At 40.9% G+C, this 21,859-nt stretch overlaps 2 protein-coding genes across 3 annotated transcripts in view; one reads left to right on the forward strand and one right to left on the reverse strand.

Annotated features, from left to right (window-relative positions):
* The window catches only part of LOC134799522 (AF4/FMR2 family member lilli), a 287,646-nt gene that overhangs the window by 263,267 nt on the left and 2,520 nt on the right, over nucleotides 1-21,859 (forward strand). For both annotated transcript variants that reach the window (XM_063771941.1, XM_063771942.1), the window contains 10 exons: nucleotides 12,577-12,777; nucleotides 13,354-13,483; nucleotides 13,594-13,832; nucleotides 13,945-14,520; nucleotides 14,606-14,842; nucleotides 15,919-16,120; nucleotides 17,098-17,283; nucleotides 20,298-20,536; nucleotides 21,258-21,377; nucleotides 21,464-21,552. In XM_063771941.1, the coding sequence (XP_063628011.1) occupies nucleotides 12,577-12,777; nucleotides 13,354-13,483; nucleotides 13,594-13,832; nucleotides 13,945-14,520; nucleotides 14,606-14,842; nucleotides 15,919-16,120; nucleotides 17,098-17,283; nucleotides 20,298-20,536; nucleotides 21,258-21,377; nucleotides 21,464-21,552 (2,219 nt within the window). The remainder of the gene's footprint in view (nucleotides 1-12,576; nucleotides 12,778-13,353; nucleotides 13,484-13,593; nucleotides 13,833-13,944; nucleotides 14,521-14,605; nucleotides 14,843-15,918; nucleotides 16,121-17,097; nucleotides 17,284-20,297; nucleotides 20,537-21,257; nucleotides 21,378-21,463; nucleotides 21,553-21,859) is intronic.
* Nucleotides 1-21,859, reverse strand: part of LOC134799545 (CAAX prenyl protease 2) — a 271,391-nt gene that overhangs the window by 190,220 nt on the left and 59,312 nt on the right. The gene's annotated exons all lie outside the window — the stretch shown is intronic.

The following is a 21,859-nucleotide window of genomic DNA, read 5'->3' on the forward strand; positions in this document are numbered from 1 at the left end:
TCAACCTGTGTTATAAAACTATTCCTTATATCTCTTCTTCTTCTTCCTCGCGTTATCCCGGCATTTTGCCACGGCTCATGGGAGCCTGGAGTCCGCTTGACAACTAATCCCATGATTTGACGTGGGCACTAGTTTTTACGAAAGCGACTGCCATCTGACCTTCCAACCTAGGGGGGAAACTAGGCCTTATTGGGATTAGTCCGGTTTCCTCACGATGTTTTCCTTCACCAAAAAGCAACTGGTAAATATCAAATGATATTTCGTACATAAGTTCCGAAAAACTCATTGCTACGAGCCAGGGTTAGAACCCGCGACCTCTGGATTGAAAGTCGCACGCTCTTACCGCTAGGCCACCAGCGCTCCAACACGCAAAACTATTACTTGTATCTACATATACAAATAAGCGTTTAAACACAGGAAACACATTCTTTGTTTTTAAATATGTGTATGACCTATATGGAAATTTGTCAGACGAAGATTTTTATTTGTATTTCGCACCGTAAAGATGAATGCTCCTCCCTATTCTAAAACGATTCCCACATTCCGATCTTCAACAAGTTCTCCACCGATAAACATAATTATCTATTCTAGTTTGATAGCTATTCAGCGACCGAACCAGACTCCCTTCTATTCGCAACACGTCTACGAGCCGGGACAGGTGCACGCACCGGCTCCCACGATGAGGCTCAGTTTCGCGACCCACCCCGTACCACAATCCCTCAGCGATAACATAATAAACCACTTTTATTTACCACTAGTGCTATTTGGGAGATAGTCGAAGGGTAATTTGGAGTGCGCAGTACGGGGGCCGTGCTCGGTTGAATTATTAAACCCTTACAAAGGCTGATGAATGGGCGATTTAATTCGGTGGACGTTTCGCGCTGGCCGATCCGCGATGTATCGGTATTAACATAAGAATCCGCAGGCCCGTTCCCACGGCACATTCTATTGTTTTCTCTCAATGCTAGAGTATTAATAATTCTGCTCGCATTTTGCCCCTCGTTTTATAATGGACAATTATTTTCTAGTAATGGCAGAACAGTTGCGAGTCTGGAAACATGCCTCGCTAATTGCAACGATGGTAATTATTTAAATATAAAAAGAGCAAGCATCGCTTTAAGTTATTTAGCTAATATTTGTATTTGAACGGTATCCTACTTATTATAAATTGTGCGTTCTTCGACTGATAGTTTTCCTAATCAAGTGGATTTGAATCCTAAAACAGTGATACAAGTGTAACAAAAATAGTGGGGATCCGTTTAAGGGCATATTCAGTATCGTGTTCTAATGAGGACAAAGTAGAGCGAAACAATTTTGGTATTTGTATGGAGAGGAAAAAAAACGGGTCAATTTTTTTTCTTTATTTTTTTTCCTTTTAAGTACACTACACCAAATATGCCCTTAAATGGATCCGGACTATTTTTGTTACATCTTGTATAAGACAATGACTTTATTTTTAGTTGATAGGAAAGTGTCCCTAAAACTCATTCAAAGCTAGTGATTTGCGCCAAGCTGCAACCTGTACATTCACAAGTAGCTTTATACAGTCTACCATGCATGACAAACTAACAGTATAAATCTGTTTGACAAATTGTACCGTCGCCTAGAGTTTAAATATATATAGGGTTGTCTGTAAATGTAAATTGTGTATACTCTTTGAAGCTAACATTTTCATTTCATCCCTATTTAATTAACACGCGCACAATATTAATTTAACATGCACATAACTACCGCCAGTCCATCGCTAGTCTATTTACACGCATTACCAGCGTTACGAGAGCCCCGTTTTCGTTAACATGAATTAATACCACTGGTGATTTCATTAGGGGAGAAAATTGCGGGGGATCAGTGTTAAACGGGCAGCGAAGCACGGCGGCTGGCTTTATTAAAAGCACTCAGTTTGATCGGCCCCTGATTTGACGTCACCTGCAGGAAGCAATATAGCCCCAACAAACACAGGCTCATAATTACAACCTCCGACCAGGTTTTGTTTCATGTATTGACAGCGGAATTCCTTTGAAATCCGTTGTCGCTTTGTGCGACTTTATTATTGAATTCGATATGTGGTGAATTTGTGTCTCTCCGTCATTTGTTGCCATATATAATAATGCCTTGGGGGATTAATACATGTGGCTGGGAACGCTCATTTCGTTTACAATCGAAATATTGCTGGATTTAACTTTGTTTGCTGGATTAAAATGTTAACGGTATTTCAATTAACTTGCCCGTGAAATGTGTGCTTTATGGGCTAGGTATCTATTTTTTTCTTCTACCGGTTTGGAATACATTATAATTTTCATACAGAACCAAACATTCGTTAACAGTTTAACAAATCAATGACAAGTAGGTAATCGCTATTGTCCGATACTTTACGGGAAAAAAATCGCAAATATCCGTAAATTTCACGTTAACGCTATACAGAATATAAGTTTCCTTTACAACAGACATACAGGATGATTCAGGAGACGTGAGCAGGACTAACACTGCGCATTTCGTTAATTAAAAGCAACTGTTTCGTATCAGTATTAGTGAGGTTAACGTTAATTTTCTAGTCGTGTTGAAAAAAAAAATTAATTTATTTACGACATGCATGGTCACCCCACAATTAGAATACTAAACTACCGATATTCTGTGTCAAATTGAGTGTCATCACCTTCGAGCAACACGGAAGGGAGGCGGCATTCGCACTATTTCCCCTCTGCCGAGGTACAAGATTAGCGCGTCAATCTAATCTAGCGCGGGTAATAAAACTAGTTGCACTTGGATTTTTCACTAGACCGAGTCCAGACGCGCGCGTGAACACTGCTGCACAAAAATGCCTGTTTGCTCGGTTTTTTGTTATAAAAAGAGGTCGGGGACATCAAATTTACAAAAAGAAAGTGTTACATTTCACATGTAATATTTTTTTTTACATATCATACGTTTAATTACATTCAAACACAATTATTATATTTTAGTCTCATGTAATTGTTGGATTTATCGATTTTGCTCGCTCAGTACAAATTGCGGATCGGTCGAGCGACAAATCTGACTTCTCATCTCTCAGAATACAATAACATACTTCAACGAAAATGTGTTAGTGTGCGTGTTGTGACACTTGTCACTCGTCCGTACACAAAAAGAGATCTAGGTTTGCAAGATTTGTCTTTGACGTGTGTCATTTTCTATGTATTTGTGTCGTCATTACAGATTGGATTTTGTATGTAAGTGTGTGAGAAGTGCGACTGTGTGCACCTTTCCCCCGCGAAAAATGGCAGAATGATTTGTACGGTGAGATATCGCTTGGGCCCCTCCCTTCCGATGTGTCGGAAGCCGGTGTTGCTCGAAGGTCATCACTGTCATCACGGTCTGGTTACTTTTGAAAACTCGTACTCAATCAAGTTTGACAGTTTATTTTCTTGGTAATCAAAATGCTGTCATTACGTTTAAAGAGGTTTTATGTTTATTAATTAGGTCTTGTAGGGTGACCATGATTGTAGAGAATTAAATTTGCCCTCACCAAAAAGTAAAAAAATAGGAAAAAGTGTGGTTGTTTCACCTAAATACGACGGTGATCGATCAATTATCAGTTACTGAGTGTGCAGGATTAGTCCTGCTCACGTCTCATGAATCACCCTGTAGAAATATACTACACGTGTATAGTTGATTAGAGTAAATACCATGTAAAATTTGTATTACAAATATTGCTTTGAATAGTTTGAATATGTTTCCGTACTCCAATCCTGCTATTTAGATTACCTCATTGGCTCTATTTAAATAGGTATCGTACCCTATTTGTATTTCATTAGATCTTTCTCCAAAGCACTCTCAAACTCAACTTTCAATACTAGATATTATGTCAATATTGAAATATTCTTAATGAGAGCTTCTCGGTCAGTGTATAAGCAGGGATGGCCCCTGCAATTCTTGCCACGCCCGCAAATTGTATTTGTCCTCTGCGGAGCGACTTCTCACCTCGGCCAGGTAGAGCTTGCTCGGAATATAAGATTCGTTTCTTTATTATCTAGTGTTTTGCTTGGCCACTTGAGGAAATGGAATTATATTCGCTTTTAACGTTGTTCCTTTAAATAATTTCTACTTAATTCGCTTGCTCATTCCTTTTTTTATGTATTTATTTAAACGGGAGAATGTTTTAATTCTGTTTATCACCATTGCATAATTATAAAACTTCACTAGTTATTACTTAAATCAACTCGGTATGCGAGAAACCTCAAACCTTTTTCATGTAAAACTAACAGTACCAGTACACAATTCGTTTGAAACTGTTAAATAGTTTTAATAAGGCCTCGAGTCATAATATGTCCGCGTACCCAACCGTATCTGTAACAGCGGGCAATATGACTAAGCATGCATTTATGAAATGGTCACGTCGCGCTTTATCCGTTTGGTCACACCCTACACCCATCAAATCCATAAGACCGTGTGATTCACATTTTTAGTTCCAAAACTCATGCGCCTTTCCAGCGGAGGATGCCACACAAATATTTGTTAGTTTCGTGGTTCGTAGCTACAGAGATTCGCGTCTCTTTGTGTGCTGCCGCTCGCTCTGCAACACTCAACTCTGCTTCAAATTCGATTCTTTTCAAATGTCACAGCCGTGAATATTTCGTAGCTATTTCGTACTTTTCAACAGAAACAAAATAAGTTAAAAGTTCTTTGTGATTTAATATAAGTCTGTTACAATAAATATAATATTTAGGTACGTATTTAGAAACTGTTTGTTTCGTAACGCATTTTTCAATGTTCTGATATTTTACGAGTATTATTTTGTACCTACATTCGTATTCCCTTTTATTTTTTCCTTTTTTATTTAATGGTATCCATCCAATTGAAATTGCGAAAATGCGAAATTTTAATTCAGGACTCGAGTCCTTTCCAGTCCTGTTGTTAAAAAGACGCGAAGGAGAGAGACGAAGAAATGGCTCTAACTTCGAATCAAAAGACTGTGTTCAGAGCTCCACTCTTCGACCAGTTAAATTATGCAGAAACATACTAACAAAGTAACAAAAATGTGTTTCTTATATTTATGAACAGGGGGGGGGGGGGGGGTAATGGTGACTTTCACTCATAAAACGTATTCAATTTATAATATGTCATATATAAATTGATCTAATTCCTATTTTTCATTCTGAATATCAATGTAAACATGTATTTTGTCCAAAGAAAAGGGACCTAACGCGAAAATGTACCTATATATGGGTCAGGTTGATACCCTATCATAAAAATTAAATTAGTAAAAAGTATTAATGTATCTTAAACTAGTTCGGATCTTCACGTGAGGGGTGCCTATGGCTATCCATTAATAATGTAGGGTGACAACGGCGCAGGTGGCGCGTGAGCGGGTAAACGTTTCGATGCATAATTGAGGACGTGTGCCTACCGCCGTTACGTGACTCTCACAGTCTCGGTCCATCATCTCAACTAAAATCTTCAATGACTAATACCAGACTAGCTATTTTAAACAAATGCTTAATTTAATTCTGTTGTGATGTTGAATTTTTATCCGGCTATGAAGAGGGTTATTTTAGCAGTATGTTCGTACCCACCGTAGCGTCAAAACTAGAGATGCACCGGATATTCAGTTACTATCCGGTATCCGGCCTATCCGGCCAATATTTTAGTATCTGGCCGGATACCGGATAGTGACCTACTATCCGGCCGGATACCGGATAGTAACATTGCTTGATTTCGGAGTAAACTAATTGGATTTAAGAAACAGTCACGGTCATAATCGTGCTTATTTTAGTTTTAAAACAATCTAAACATTCCACTGACTTGCGCGCGCACTCATTTTGAACCTAGAAATGTGTCCGCGCGAACGTTCACTAGGAAACAGGTCAAACCTACACAATGCGCACCTGAAAAACCGAAATGTAGGTATAGTTCCGCCGGCCAAATATTCGGCCGATGGTCAGGCTGAATATCCGGTATCCGGTATCCGGCCAAACAACTATCCGTTGCATCTCTAGTCAAAACTACTGAGCCGATTTCGTTGAATGAAGTGTCAATTGATTCGTTTTATAACTAAGGTGATAGTTATTATGCACCATTTTAGCCAAATTAGAAAGAGAAAGAGGGATTTTTTTACGAAAATGTTAAAGTTTTTCTAAAGCTGCGTACGGATTGCGCGTACATTGGCACGCGTAGTTGGTTACGCGTGTCCTGGAATACCATGTCCGTACTTGCAGCTACGCGTACACTCTAGCTAGCCGCCATAGTTGGTTTTTGGTAAAATGTACGCGTGGACTGCGTATCCCGACTACGCGTAACCAGAGGAACGCACTGTCCGTACGCAGCTTAACGTTTCGTTTGTTAATTATTAGTAGATATGTGTTAGATTAAAATAAATGTACTATGAATAGCATGTAGAGTTAGTCCAAGATAAGTGTGCAACGATTTTGATAGCACACGCAGTGCAAGTGTTATTTTAAATGTCAAACTACTATTATATTATGACGTATAAATAACACTTGCACTGCGTGTGCTATGGGACTCCTTGCAGACTTATCTTGGTCTAACTCTAATAAGTTAATATTATATATTATTATTTATTTTAATTTTTAAACCACAATACTTGTAAAAACTCGCATTTCAAATAATATTTTATAAACGGCGCTGGAAAATTGATTAGAGCCTCTACCATCAGTTTTAACATTGACATAACGCTTACGTCTACGTAATTTACTTTCTGTACATCTCGCTTGCACTATTGCTCGCATATGCGAGTACGAGCGAGATGCATAGAAAGTAAGTTACGTAAACGTGAGCGTTATGTCAATGTCAAAACTGGTGGTAGCCGTATAGCTATTTGGTACGATTAACCCTTCATGTATTAAGATCAATAACGCATGACTTATTTATAAATTCAAATGCTGTCTACGTATGCCCTGCATGCCAAACGCCCTATTTAAAATTCTAAACAGTTTGACCTTTTCTCTAATGCATGCGACCTGTGACCTCCTTAGTCACCACGTGGCTATGCATTGTACTGTAATCAAAAGAGCCTATGTACATCAGGAATAATAAGTTTTTTCAGCCTTTTAAATCAACTTTTATTCCCCATCTACAGATGATTATCTTCAAATGTCAAGCGTACATTGCATTTTATATTTATAAGTCATCACAATTCAATTCACACATCAATAATATATTGTGTTCAATTTTAACTTTAGGTATTTATAAACTGCAACGGAAAATTTACATGGCCAATTGGTCACTTCCATGTTTCGTCCCAATTTATGAAATTTATTTACCTAAAAGATGGCATTGGTTCGCTTTGCACGAACATGAACATGCATTTTTAACTTGACACTATCCAACAGAAATTTATCTCATGGTCACATCCGTGCTTTGTTCCAATTTAAGATATTTCCCTCGGGCTGTAGAGCACTTGAAATTGTATGAGACTTGGTTTGTAAGGCTTGCGTTAATAAACAGTTGTGTTCAATGGGTTTCTTGTTTTATAGGCCATTTAAAGGTTGGTAAAAATGCCTAGACAATTAATAATTTATATATTATTAATAATTTTGACGGCCGGTCTGGCCTAGTGGGTCAGGCCTGTGAAGCCGATGGTCCTGGGTTCGAATCCCAGTAAGGGCATTTATTTGTGTGATGACACAGATATTTGTTCCTGAGTCATGGTTGTTTTCTATGTATTTAAGTATTTATATATTATATATATCGTTTTCTGAGTATCCGCAACACAAGCCTTCTTGAGCTTACTGTGGGACTCTGTGTAAGAATTGTTTATTATTTATTATTTATTTGTATCTCTTTAAAACTCACGGGTAAATACATCCCGGCGGTCATTTGATAGGCGTGCGTGGGGATACAGATCCAACAGGTATAGGCCCTTTGGAGAAGTTTGCTGTTATGTAATATACCTGCTAGAACCCATTCACGGGTACAAATAGATACCCGTAAATCGGTCCCAACAGGTGTAGGGGCTATTGTAAATATAATGGAGAAAAGTGCCGGTTATGGTGTTGAATCTTGGCTGGTCAAAAGATTGGGCTATTGCTGAGAGGTCCGGACACCTGCCATAACAATGTTAGTACACGTTATCGAGGCAGGTGGTGACTCGCCGCTGACTAGATGGGCTCCTGAAACTGCCGTCATAAAGACGACCAGGAGCAACACCGGTGTGAGCGGCTCAGGGGTGTCGAGAGGAGGTGTGTGTGTTACCAGCCACTGTGCCAACTCGCGTCTTATGCATCTTTCACTTCCACCCCTGGAGCATATAGCTCTAGCGACTCCTCTCTGGACGGCCAATGAAGGCAAGCCAGAGCTGAGAGTCCTGCGGGTCCCCTTGGGGTCCGCTCCGACCGACGAAGACACGCCGGAGACGGAGACCCTGGCCAACTCTCGGGAGCACTCGGGTCCGTGGGGTCGTTAGTCCCCAACAGCTCGCCACAAGCTGCCCTGCGGGGTTATTTATTTATTATTATAATATCTGACAAAGTTTATACTTGAATTTCTAAGCTCTTAGAATGTATTGGATGGTTTTGGGTGTCTTGTCAGATACTGTTACAGGCAACTGTAACTACATGCGTAATTAGGTATATATAAATAAAACGGCTAAAAATCAGAAAATGGAGAACTGTTCCATACAATTCGAAAAACAACACCAAAAAATCTCAGTTCTTGTATATAATATAATAAATATGGGTTGTTTATTGTTACAACGGAAAATATACGAATACGCTCTATTAAGATTTAAAGTTTAGCGTCACATTGCAGTCTAAATAAGAAATATAATCCGCTCCGCTGACAGACATACGAACAGCGGAGACTAACGGCGCGATTCGGGAAATGAATTAGAGATTAACTAGATCCGATATGTGACGTCCAACGGGTAAAGGTACCTTATGGCGGTTGGCGCTTACGCTATTATTAACGCCGCTCCAATAATATCCGCCATAAGGTACCTTTTACCATGGAACGTCACATATAGTAAAGATATGTGACGTCCCACGGCAAAAGGTACCTTATGGCGGTTGGCGCTTACGCTATTATTAACGTCGCTCCAATATTATTGCGGCGCTATGCGACGTAAGCGCTAGCCGCCGTAAGGTACCTTTTGCCGTGGAACGTCACATAACTTTACTATTTCATATCTAGTGAATCTCTAATTCATTTCCCGAATCGCGGCGCCAGCCGCCATAAGGCACCTTTTTCCGTGGAACGTCACATATCTTTACTATTCCATATCTAGTGAATCTCTAATTCATTTCCCGAATCGAGCCGTAAGTAATAGGATTTGTTAACACCCTTCGGGTATGAAACTCTGAAAAACAAAACAAATTATCGAAACAAATCAATGTGATTTGACTAAAATCCGCGTATGTTGCCAGCCCCATAGCTTTATTTACTAATGTAATTTTACGAAAATCATAATATTTTGCTGACGTTTTCATATTAACACTTAATTTAGTTCTACCGAATTGTTAATATTGACAATTATAATTAATGATTTTAAAATTAGTTGCTGATATTTTACGGTAAAGCTCTTAATTTGTTTATGCAATTATTTATTTGTACCTAGGTACCTACCTGTTTATAATATAAGTACCGATCAATTAATAATAACACGGTCAGCGTGGAACTAAATTATGCAAATGTTATTCTATAGTAGCGCAACGCTTTTGTTCGCTGACTGGTCACTTTATCTTATGATTCGCGAGGACGAATACCATTGGGGGTCATCTCTTCGATGTCTCTCCCATACTGGACCATATCATTCCACGGCCGAATACCGTGAGATAAACAACTCTGCCCTATTATGTAACTCATGGTGTTTTAGTGATGTTGCACTGAATTAAAGTGATACAATAACGGTGTGGTGTCGAGATGGAGAATTGGATAACGCAGTTGTTTCAAACACATACATTTACGAAACCGCCCCCGAAGGTATGTCACTAATAAATGATAAAAATAATAATTTTTAATCTTAACACAAACATCAAATATTTTATCACAATATTATTTGTTAGTTTGGTTTCTCGTCTACTTATATTCAAAAAACGTATTTTTCTACGATTAAATGATACAATTTAACATCAAATATTCACCTCATGCGTACGGTATGCTTATTAAAATATTTACTTTCAAGCATAGATCTCGCCAATAATATTTAATCTAATAAATGTTCCTGTGTGCCTGTATTTAGATAACAATATTTTTATAGATTCAAAAATGTTTTTATTGCTTAAAATAGCAATATCTCTGCTAGTCCTGCAGTTGTGCGTATCTTATATTGTTAAAAAGGATAATTATTTGTGTTATTTTTTTGCTTGTTGTTGTTACTACTTATAAATGTAATAGATAAAGAGGAATACAGGACCGACATCATACTAAGTGTTTACTCAGTTTACTCACATTAGGTATCGTGAAAATAGACATTTAAATAAAAAAGTATTTAAAATTGTTTTGGAGACACACATTTACCTGCGCGCAACCAGAATATATCGCTTTAAATTTATAGGCGTCATAAATCAATTCATGCAAATCCATGTAGGTAGGTTTAACTGTTACTGGAGCAGGCCGCGGTCTCGCGGCGGACATTGCAAACTTTAAGCATGCAACTGTCGCATTCCGAACACACAGCTTAGATTTACAACTTGCATATGCAAGCAATCGCGCTAGCCACAACCATTTGTTAAAAGTTGCACCGAAACAAACCGGCACGAGTGCGGTACACGGATGATGTATGGGAAAAACGCTCCTGGTAGCGCTGCCGAACAGCTGCTCACCTACCGCACATTAACCTAACGAGCAGCCCTAATAGCGCCGTTAGGGTTGGCGCGCTGAAAAAAACCTTCAAATCAGATAAATTACGCGCCCGACCCAGTTTTAACATGTGTCCCCGGAAAGCGTATTAGTCAACTGGCAAAAACGCCTATCTGGCAGACAAGCCCTTATCGCGTATGCGGGGACATTATGTTGTTATGCTCAGGCGGCTCAGGGAGTTGTTGAGCATGCGTTTATCTACGTAAAAGTACCTTAACATGTGGCAATCATTATTTATGATTACGACTTCATGTTTGTATTTCCCTGATGTACTTTTAATCATTATTTTTTGGTTTGTGAGTTAAGAATAAATAAATAAATAAATAGGACATTTCTTACACAAATTGACTAAGCCCCACGGTAAGCTCAAGGCTTGTGTTGTGGGTACTCAGACAACGATATATATAATAGTTATATAAATACATAGAAAACAACCATGACTCTGGAACAAATATCTGTATCATCATACAAATAAATGCCCTTACCAGGATTCGAACCCTACCCAGGGTCACTACCCACTAGGCCAGACCGGTCGTCATATTGTTTTGTTAAGTTTGTAGGTACTTTATAATGTATTAGAGGTTAAGCAGTACACTGCAAGTTCCTTAGTAAAATATTCTTATCATAAAATATTGCGGATATAAAAAGCCTAAAAAAGTTAAAGCCGGCTTGTAATATTAGCAGTGATCGTTAAATTTCCAGCAATTTTGGTGCAGCATAGTAAAAATAAAGGATTTTCTTCAATTTTTTTCTAGGGGGAGGATTGGTTAAGGTTTATTACTGTTATTAACCCTAATTATCTATTCCACCTAGAGTAGAGCATACAGATGCTTTTAACCAACAATGCTGCACCAAAATTGCTGGAAAATTAACGATCACTGAATATTATAGTCTGCAAGTAAGTGCGAATACATATAAAGCCGTCCGCAGCACTGGTGCACACTCTTAAATCTACGAACGCCGCTATCAAAGAGAATATTTATATTCCACTAAGCGAGTTACTGACTGCTTAAAACATTCAAAGGCCATTTTAAAGACAGGCACATAAAACTTATCCTGACGACTTCTGTTCGTATTTATCATTCGTCTACTTATTTATCTTATTATCTACCTCTTTTAACTTTTCAAATCCCTTATGGGTTTTAAGGGAATCAAGTAAAAGTCGTTTAGCAGTCGTGTTGTTCACCTGCCAAGCTGCTTAAACTGTGCCGGGGGTATCGTTTGGAGGTTATTGTCTTCGTAGGTGTCAACAATGAGGGCTTCGCAAACTTTCGGTGCCAGCCCTGCGCTCTGTTGTTAAGCCTGTATTCTTCTGACTGTGAACTGTAATGCGCAGTAATATCGGGGAATATTTTATGAGATACTAACGATGGATTTTTGCCGGCGCCTCCACAATGGCGTTAAAGTTCTCACTGTGCGGCGGACGTGGCGGTGCGGTGCGACGGAAATCCGCAACTAATTAAAATTTTAGCTGAATGAATAACTGCACTGCGTCCGCCGCCGTCGCTTTGGTGAAAATATTGCTAATAAATATAAGCCCCACTACATGCAAAAACAGATTAGCGAACAGAAAAATTACTTTACTTTGCTCGAAATGCTGGAACCTATAATTACTAATTTCCTTTAAAACCGAAGGAGATTACGGGAGCAAAGTCCATCAAAATCCATTAATTAACTTAGAATATTTACGAGCTACCGTAGATTGAAAGTTTGTACCTTGAAATTACAAAGTACGTAATAAGTTGGGAAGTCTTTTGAACTTTTGTGAAGTCATCGTTAAATTGACAGGCGCAGCAGGGGAGCCAGAAATGTGGCAGCGCGGCGAGTGCGAGCGGGAGCGGCAGCGGGGCGATGAGCGGAGCGGGCGCGGGCGGGGGCGCGGTGCGCGGCGAAGTCAAGCCTGTCGAATGCAATTTGTGCCATCGGAAGTTCAAAAATATACCCGCTCTCAATGGCCATATGAGATTACATGGCGGATATTTTAAGAAGGTATGTCATTTATATCACACTAACTTCTGCCCGCGACTTCGTCTGCCTAGAATTGTGATTTCCGTGATTTATACTATTCCAAGTCCTTTCCCGGAACTCAAACTATCACCATACTAAATTTCATATAAGTATGTGTTTTTAGCTTAGCGGTTTAAGACGACAGTGAACGACCGCTTCTCCATACAAACGTAGTTCCCATTTTCCTCAAATTAAATGTTTATTGACCATAGTGCCCCTTCATTAGTTTTTTTCGATTTTGTAATTAGTATAAGTTTAGATTTTTTTTAATTTGTGCGGCATTAGGGTTCCGCTCCTCACCCTTATAATAACCAAAAAAGTAGAGCAAAATCAAACAGCTAATTTTATATTTTCCATTATGTCAATATACAGAAAGGAAGATGGAGACTAAATTTGTATGGAGAACCGGTCGTTTCCTTTCCTTTTAAAGCATGAACTGGTAACAGACATACAGAGTTACTTTCACATTTATTTAGTAAGGGATAGTAGGGTTTCCTAATTGACTGTGAAACAAAATATTTATTTGATGTTTAATTGTGGAATTTAACTTGTTTTTAGGACTCTGATAGTAAAAAAATGGATAAAAAGGAATCTACGGGACCTCCATTACAAACGGCGTCTGTATCCGTGCGAGCTCTTATAGAAGAGAAAATTATCAGCCGGCGAGGCGCAATAACAATCTCTCCAGGTAAAAATAAAATATATCGGTCCAATTTCAAAAGTAAGCACTGCAAATATTGTTGCGACAACCGCAGCCAATTAAAAGTAACCACAGCTAATTGGCACGTCTGATTGTAGGTGTAGGCAATACGGATACGACGGCAGGGGGCGCGGGGTTCGCAACGCCCGCCCCGCCGCCGCTAGCGCCCGCGCGATCGTCGGCGTCGCCCGTCTCACCCGCCGCCAGCACGGCTCAGTTCGTACCGCCGCGCGCCCCACCCGCTACCACTATTGCCCCCAACACTACCGCTGCAACCGCCACCGCCGCGCAGAGAGACTCCACCCTCATCGAGCTACTAAAAAGAGGCAACTCAAAGGTCCGTCTAACGTTATTCGATATGAAATTATGTAGTTACTTATTTATGAGTTTAGTTAAATCTGAAAACCTTAATTCTAACGAATATTAACGATAAATTATTTGCGGTTTAGGTTGTGAAACGTTCGACGTCGGACCCGGGGCAATCATCACCTCAGCAGGAGTTCACTTTTAGACCCGAACTTTTCGGAGTTTCTTTCAACTCTGACGATGGCTACTTCTCGCCCGCTCTAAACGAGGATACTTTCCAATTTACAACGACACCGGAACAGTTGGAAGAACTGGCGTCATTAGAGGACTATGCGACGGTAGCCGCGTCCATTAGAGAAAGATCTCCGGTTACTTTCCCGTCTAGTCGACGCCTTGCAGCCGTTTTGAACTCGCCACTGCCTGAATCATTAGCTGATTTTGGCGCTTGTCACGGCGGCTCGCCAGTACCGTCACCTGGCATTGGCTATACGGCAAACTCCCCGGGCCTATCCTACTCTACCGGAGATTCCCCTGGGTTAGCCTACACGGCGACATCTCCTGGCGGGAGCTACTCGACGCAACCAGAACCGTCGCCTGGATTAGCGTATCCGACACCACCTGCTTCTCATGATGCACATTCGCCAGCGCATACAGTGCCGCGTGTATCGTCGCCTTTATCTGCTGCCTTCTTTACGGCAACGATGTCAAGTCAAGAAGAGGTAATTTTATTTAAAATTTAAGGTAGATATAATTACGTACTTATATAATAATAATTACTTATTTTGATTTGTGTCTTTCTTTTAGGTAGAAGAAGCTCTGGAGGAAGTATTACCCGAAGAATGTAGATCACTTGATGCGTACTCTTTGGAGCCATCGCCTATGCCGCGCCGTATAATGCTCAATTCTGAAGACCCGCTCTTATCGAGCAGTCCGCGGGACTTCTCGAATCAAAGACCTCCTCGCCGATATAGTCGCCTGCCATCAACATCATCTTTAACAAACGCCGTACATCAATGGCAGCATGAAGCTAGTTCTCTTCAGGTACTTTAATAAAATATACAACATATCGTCGGGTGACAAGCAAAAGTCACTAACTAACACCATTGAAATTATTGGACAATAAACCGTGTTACAAGTGTAATAAAGTGCATTGTTACTTTAATTTTTTCATAGTAACTTAGTGAGTTTTGCTTGTCACCCGACGATATCTAATCTATTCACTCATATCATGTCTTTTAAATTAAAATTAACCTTCTGTCATCATTAACTATTCATTGATATGGTACGCTTGCAGCCATGTATTGTTATAGCATGGTTTTGTAACGATCATGTGTCGTGATAGTGATCAGATTGTGCACAGCGGTATTTCCCTTTGTCTTTTTATTATATTTTTAAATAATAGAAAAATGTTATGTTGTTTAAAAAAAGATGCAATATGGTAGTGTAATACAGTAAAATTATACATTTTGCGTTTGCGTCAAATCCGGTAGTTCTGATTTTTTGCAGACTTGTTCATGATGTTGGCCCAATGAATAATCCAAGTTTGTGACCTCGAGCGCCGAACGCAACTTTGTCAAAAATCGAATAAACCGCAATTTTTTTTAGATTTGGGCGATTATAACCCTAAAGTACTAGTTTTTTATAGTAACTTCCTAGGGCGTTTTTAAAGTAGACTAAATTTGCTACAATAAGACACTAGAATTGTCTCTGTACATCTAATATTTTGCGAGATAAAGCCTTTCAAAATGTATAATATTTCGAACTTGTATTCGTAGGCTAAGTAAGTGCAGTGAGTATACCCTTTTGTCTCAGGCGATGCCGGTTAGCACAATTTTTTCTAAGGTCAATCAAAGCTGATTTGACCCGGTAGCCACAAGATCGTACTCCCCCCCCACACACAAAACAGGGTTGACAAAGTTGCGTTCGGCGCTCGAAGTCACAAACTTAGATTATTCATTGGGCCAACATCATAAACAAGTCTGCAAAAACTACCGGATTTGACGCAAAAGAGCCAGGTTACAAAATTCGACAAAGTTACTGGATTAGTGTTCTAACAAGTTAATCAGTTTTTTTTGTCTATAAAAAAGTAGTCAATTACACAACTAACATATTTCCAGGTTTGCATAGAAGGCCAGACAGTGCCAGCAGTGTTCCTAAGCCCGAGCAGCGTGCCCGCGTCCCCGCAGCGTCGCAAGCGTCGCGCGTCGCCCGCGGGCCCGTACCGCACCCGCATGCGGCGACATCTGAGCCACTACACCCCGCAGCCACTCCTGCCGCCGGACAGAGAAGGCCCTGGCCTTTTTGTGGAACTTACAGCAGGTAAATTAAACACACTAATACATTAATTTTGGCACTAGTGTGCACTAGTCTCAATGATCTCGCGCTCCAGCTCAAGCGTAACTAAATTTGGATCTTGTATGTTCGGGAAGAAGAAGACTCTATGTATATTTAATTATGATTTCATTATAAATTAGGCTTTTCTTTTTTACAATTTAACTTTCATTGCTGTGTGTCGCTACGCGGGCTATCTAGAATTGTAGAGTTGAACTGAAAAATCAACATTGAACTCGCCAATTCCAGTCAGTGTCCCTTCTCCGATAATATTTTCTAGTCAAATATTAATAGTTCCAATCTGATCGGTTCAACTGGGTTTAGATATTGGTGCATGAATATATTTACCTACAACCAAAGTGTAAACGGGTTTATTCCGAAATTTCTAAAAATGTCCTAAATCACAAAACTGGCAACTTTAGTTAAACGCTATGTTTGTGTTCATGTTTATTTAACCTTCCGCTGCCTTTTGCTCCGGTCGCTAGCATTAGGAGTAGTATATATGGAGCTGCTATCTTTCCGAACCATCTGCGGTTTGGTGTTTTACAGTGTACTTGGTCTTTAATTCATACAACATAAGAATAATAATGCTGTCCTCAGAATTATCCCCTTTCTTGCATGCGTACCTATTTTCTAAATCCAGAGATATTTCAGAACTGTTCTTTCATAAAAGTCTGATCAATATTTCCGATTAAAAGAAATAAATATATTCAGTTTTAAAGAAAAAATAATAACTTGCGACTTTTGAGACCACAAATATTACGTTCAACTCGCCCGAAACTCAGTAGGAATAAACCTAAAAACACCTTAAAATATCCTTCAAGCTAAATAATTAATAGCCACTGCCTCCAGGGTCAGTGGCCAAGATCAGCTCTGACTGATGTTTGTCGCATCACTGTGTCATGTAGTTCTAAAACAGCTGAACAGTAGCGTTGACAATACTGTCACGTCACCCATGATTCCAGGTCTTCCGAGTATGGAAACCGACATGCTAACGCAGCTAGAGGAGCCCCAGCAGCCAACGATCAACATTGGACAGGAGCATCAAGCGGACATACCGGAGATGTGCAACGACCGGATAGACCTCCATCGAGCCTCGGAGCAACTGCTGTGGGACCCCGGCATCAATGACGCGCTTGATGACAATGAAGGTGAATATTCTCGTACATTTGGTTGTACCGAGTTATATATATTCTTATTTAATATCTGGGAGACCGAGCTATGCTCGGAAGATATATAAAAACTGAAAAATGCGCGTTTTCCCAGAGACCTAGTAGATCGATGTTTTCGCCCCCGGAAACCGCCATATAGCAAATTTCATTGAAATCGTTAGAGCCGTTTCCGAGATCCCCGAATACATAAATATAAATACATAAACAAGAATTTTAAAGGTATAAGATTTTTCTCGTTTCCGATAATTTGGGGGCAATCTTATGACCTAGCCAAACTAAGCAAAGCTTTTACTACGGTGGGTACTATTAGGCGTCATCCATACTCAGAAACAAATATTCGTGATAAACAGAAAAATTTATGCCCATTACCAGGATTCGAATTAATTCGATACTCAATTAATTACACTGAGGTAATACATTTTATTATTATTCTCTTTATTCATTTCTCATCTTAAGTTAGGTTATTATTATTATTATTTTTTTAATTTAAACAAAATGTATACAGTCTGACAGTATAAACCAAATCACTGTACAATTTAGAGTTAACTTATACGCTACGGTACACAACACTTTACAAAAACAGTTTTATAAAATACCACTACCATCCATCGCCTCGCAATACTTCAGACAGATACTACATACACTTGCCCATCGACTTGCAAACAAATCACTTTCAGGAGCCCATGACAGAAGCGCGTTCAGAAATTTTAGAGCGCGAATGAGAGGATATTTTAGGTGTGCTGCAGTACGCGTTGCTGGAACTGCAAGAAGGTTATGGTGTCTAGGCCTAAGTTCCTGCTTGGATAGGAAAGGCACAGAGAGCCTCACTATCTGTGCCACTAGGTCAGGGCAATCGGAATCTCCGCGCAAAGTTCTACAAGCTACTACCAGAAGATTATGGTTACGCCTCACTTGCAGAGAGTTGAATCCCAGGGATCCTAACAAAAATTTAGTAGGGTATAAAAATGGATAGCACTTATAAACATTTTTGTACAGGAATCTTAAGAATGCCTTCTGTACCTTTTCTAGAAGCAAGGCATGCGTACTTTCAGCGGGACTCCACACTATGCTAGCGGCTTCAAGCTTACTCCGAACAAGGGCTGTATAAAGTAATTTAATTGCCTTTGGGTTGTTAAAGTCGCGAGCATTCCTAATGATGAATCCCAGCCTTTTAAAACAGTCGGCAGCCAGAGCCTCAATATGATCACGAAAACTAAGTTTGGTATCAAAGATAACACCGAGGTCTTTTATAGTATTTACGCGAGTTATTATTTCGGATCCAAGCAAATATTGGGCGTGAAGTGGTTTCAATTACATTAAAAAACAATTTATTTACTGTGCTCCAATCGACTACAGCCTCTATGTCCGCCTGCATTGCCCCGCAATCTGCCTCTCCTTCTATACCGCAAATAAGCTTTAAATCATCGGCATAAAGAAGACATCTTGCGTGTTTCAGCACAAGTTCAAGATCATTAATCATGACTCCAAATAAAAGCGGGCCAAGAATAGAGCCCTGACTAACGCCTGATCTTGTTGGATAGATGGAGGATACGAAACATCCGTGCTTTACAAATTGCTGCCTATTATGCATATAGCTTTTTTTTTTTTTTTTTTACGTGGAGTAATGCATTTAGGCATTCCGCCTAGCCGGGGAACTAGGATGGATATGTCGGACTCGTGGCCAAGGGGCCAAATACCGACTAAACCCTCCACGGTATGCCCGTCTCGCAGCAATGGTGACGGTGAACACGGGATCGCAGAGCATTCTACCGCGAACACCGCCTGCTGCCGACAGCCGAGGCTGTCCCCTCCTTGGACCCGAAGGCCCTGGAGCCGAAGCTCCCCCTCTCGAAGGTAGTATGCAGGGCGACACCACACACTGATCCCTCATGACAACCTCCACGCCGGGAGGAGATGGAAAAACCCCGGGTTCCACCCCCTCAGGTTGTCTTAGCGATTTTTTATAGAGGTGGTCATCCTCGTGGCCACCACGCCGGCGCCGGCCAGCAGTGGCAACCCCCCCGGCCGTCATCATAGGCCCTCTGCCTAGACAGTTACGGGGACCGCAGTTTTATACAGGGCAGCGGCATTCCTGTGCCCTCACGCGCCCGAAGGCGCCCGGCCCGAAGGCCTCATCCGCGACCGCAGCCGCCCGGCCCGAAGGCCCCCCTCCAGCACACACTCGGGTGAACTCTCCCTCAATGAGAGAACACCCTGTGCGGAACCCCCTCAACCCCCCCCACGACAGGACATTGGCAGCACCGGTAAGGAATTACTTGAAAATCAAGAGATTACTTACCGTTGCCCCCGGGGCGCACCGTCCAAGAACCCTTACCTTTCCCCCGGATCAACTGATCAAGAGGAATGACAAGAGACTCGGCACTCTAGGAGGTTTCCTGTCCGTAGCACCCCTTATGCATATAGCTAGCAAACAGTTTGAGAAGCCGAGGAGAAAAACCAATGTGAGCCAGTTTACTGAGCAAGACATCGTTATCGACTTGGTCGAACGCCTTTTTAAAATCAAAGTAAAGAACGTCAACCTGTTTTCCTTTATCTAGGTACTCAGAAATAATGCTTGTAATAGTTAAAAGATTGGTCTCAACTATACATACATAAGGGGTGTCTTTTCAAAAGGACTTATTTTTCTATGAAAACCATACAATTATATTAAAATTAGGTATTTATATAAGAGCACTATCGTACCGCATATATGCTAGATTACCTACATACCTGCTGCTGGTGTCTAACAAGCCAATGCTGTTTTGAAATTATTGGTTATATTGTATGAAATGTGTAGTGGGGACTTAGCATCGATGAGCGCACGATCAGTGGGATGACCTTTAGTTGGGTCAATTATCTATAATATTTTACATATGTGTCTACATATATGTTAAATGTTACATAACTTATGTTGTCCTTAGCCACCAGGCGGTCGGCAGTCGTGCACATACCTGCCTAATAGCATAATAATCACCGATTACTAAACATTCCAGTCCGCATGTTCATGGAGCTGGCTATGTGCGCGGCCATGCCGGTGGGCGGGCACACGCGCGAGTTCGCGCTGCAAGTGCTGGGCGAGTGCGGCGGCGACGTGCGCGCCGCCACGCTGCGGCTCATGTCGCGCCCCGCCGCGCCCGCGCAGCACGAGTCGCGCTGGGCGCCCGACGAGGTCGAGGCCTTCCTTGCCGGCCTGCGTCACTACGATAAGGACTTCTACAGGATTTCCCAGCTGGTGAGTACATTTAATTACGAGTCAGTCATGTAATTCCACCAAGGTTTAGAGGTAATCACGCCTCGCCATATTTGTAGGTACGCGAAACGCAGAGCGAGTATGAGAGAGATATAACATCATTTATTGCAAGTTTTTGCCTCCAATCCTTTCTGAGGAGACCGGAAAAATAACGGCTACGGCGTAGTATCTTAACACATTCACTGCTGAGCTATGGTCATAGCGCTGCGTGGTAGCCGATAACATGGGTTTCCGAAGCCCGATACAGATTTAAAATTTGTTATGGTTTTGGACTGGTTTTGATATGCATGCAAAATGAATTTAGGTGTAGTCGTCCGTGACATGCATGCTAATTACCAAGGCGATCGTCAACGCATAACCTGTACCTTAGTCGTCTCCCGCTCGTGTTTGTGTGAATACACATAATTAATTAAGTATCCGTGCATTTATTATTACCACTCCCAGATCCCCTAAACATATCAAAGCCAGTTCAAAACCATAACAAATCGTTAGATCTGAATGGGGCTCCCGGTATGTAGTGAAAATACTTGCTAGATGGAAAACGACAACGTGTCGTGATTAGCGCTGAATGGGTAAAATTTTCTTTTATTTGAATAAACTTACATTTCTTTTTTTTATTTATTTATATTTCTAGTTCGAACTGTTTTAGTACATGTGAGGTATGTGTAGATCTCGCATAAAGTCACGTATTTATCACTTTCAGATAAGAACCAAAGACTCGAAGCAGTGCGTACAGTTCTACTATTTCTGGAAGAAAGTTACCAAAGACTACAAGATGCTGTACTTGAGAAGCTGGAACATGGAACAGCAGTTGTCCACACAAGTAAGCAACGCCAAAATCGCGTCCCAATCAGTGTTCAGAGTCCGTGAGGAGTGAAGTGTGTGCTAACGTGCGAGTTGTCCGCGCAGGGTCAGCCGCCGGCCTCGTGCGCCGCCGCCGCCGCCGCGTCGCCCACGCCTTTCGAGGCCGAGGAGTTCCCGTGCAAGATCTGCGGGAAGTAAGTCCAAGCCGGAGCCGATACCGCCACCGCTTCCATGCGACGTCGATACTGAATACGCGCAAACGCAATTTACGTGGAACGTAACCTCTTCACTTTTCGCCTCGAACGTATTTAAGACGTTTTATAAAGTTTCGTACTCAAACGACTGAACCGACCTGTGCCCTATTCGATCGGTTCGAGATCTTTGTTTAGGTTTCACCTAAATTGCCTTTTGTGCATGAGTTAACAATTTAATCAATAGTTTTTACAACTGTGTAGTTACATAACTAACTTGGTGAATGAAGATGTTATGTTAGTCAAGTTA

This window comes from Cydia splendana, chromosome 18 (assembly GCF_910591565.1).
Source record: "Cydia splendana chromosome 18, ilCydSple1.2, whole genome shotgun sequence".
NCBI classification, from domain to species: domain Eukaryota; kingdom Metazoa; phylum Arthropoda; class Insecta; order Lepidoptera; family Tortricidae; genus Cydia; species Cydia splendana.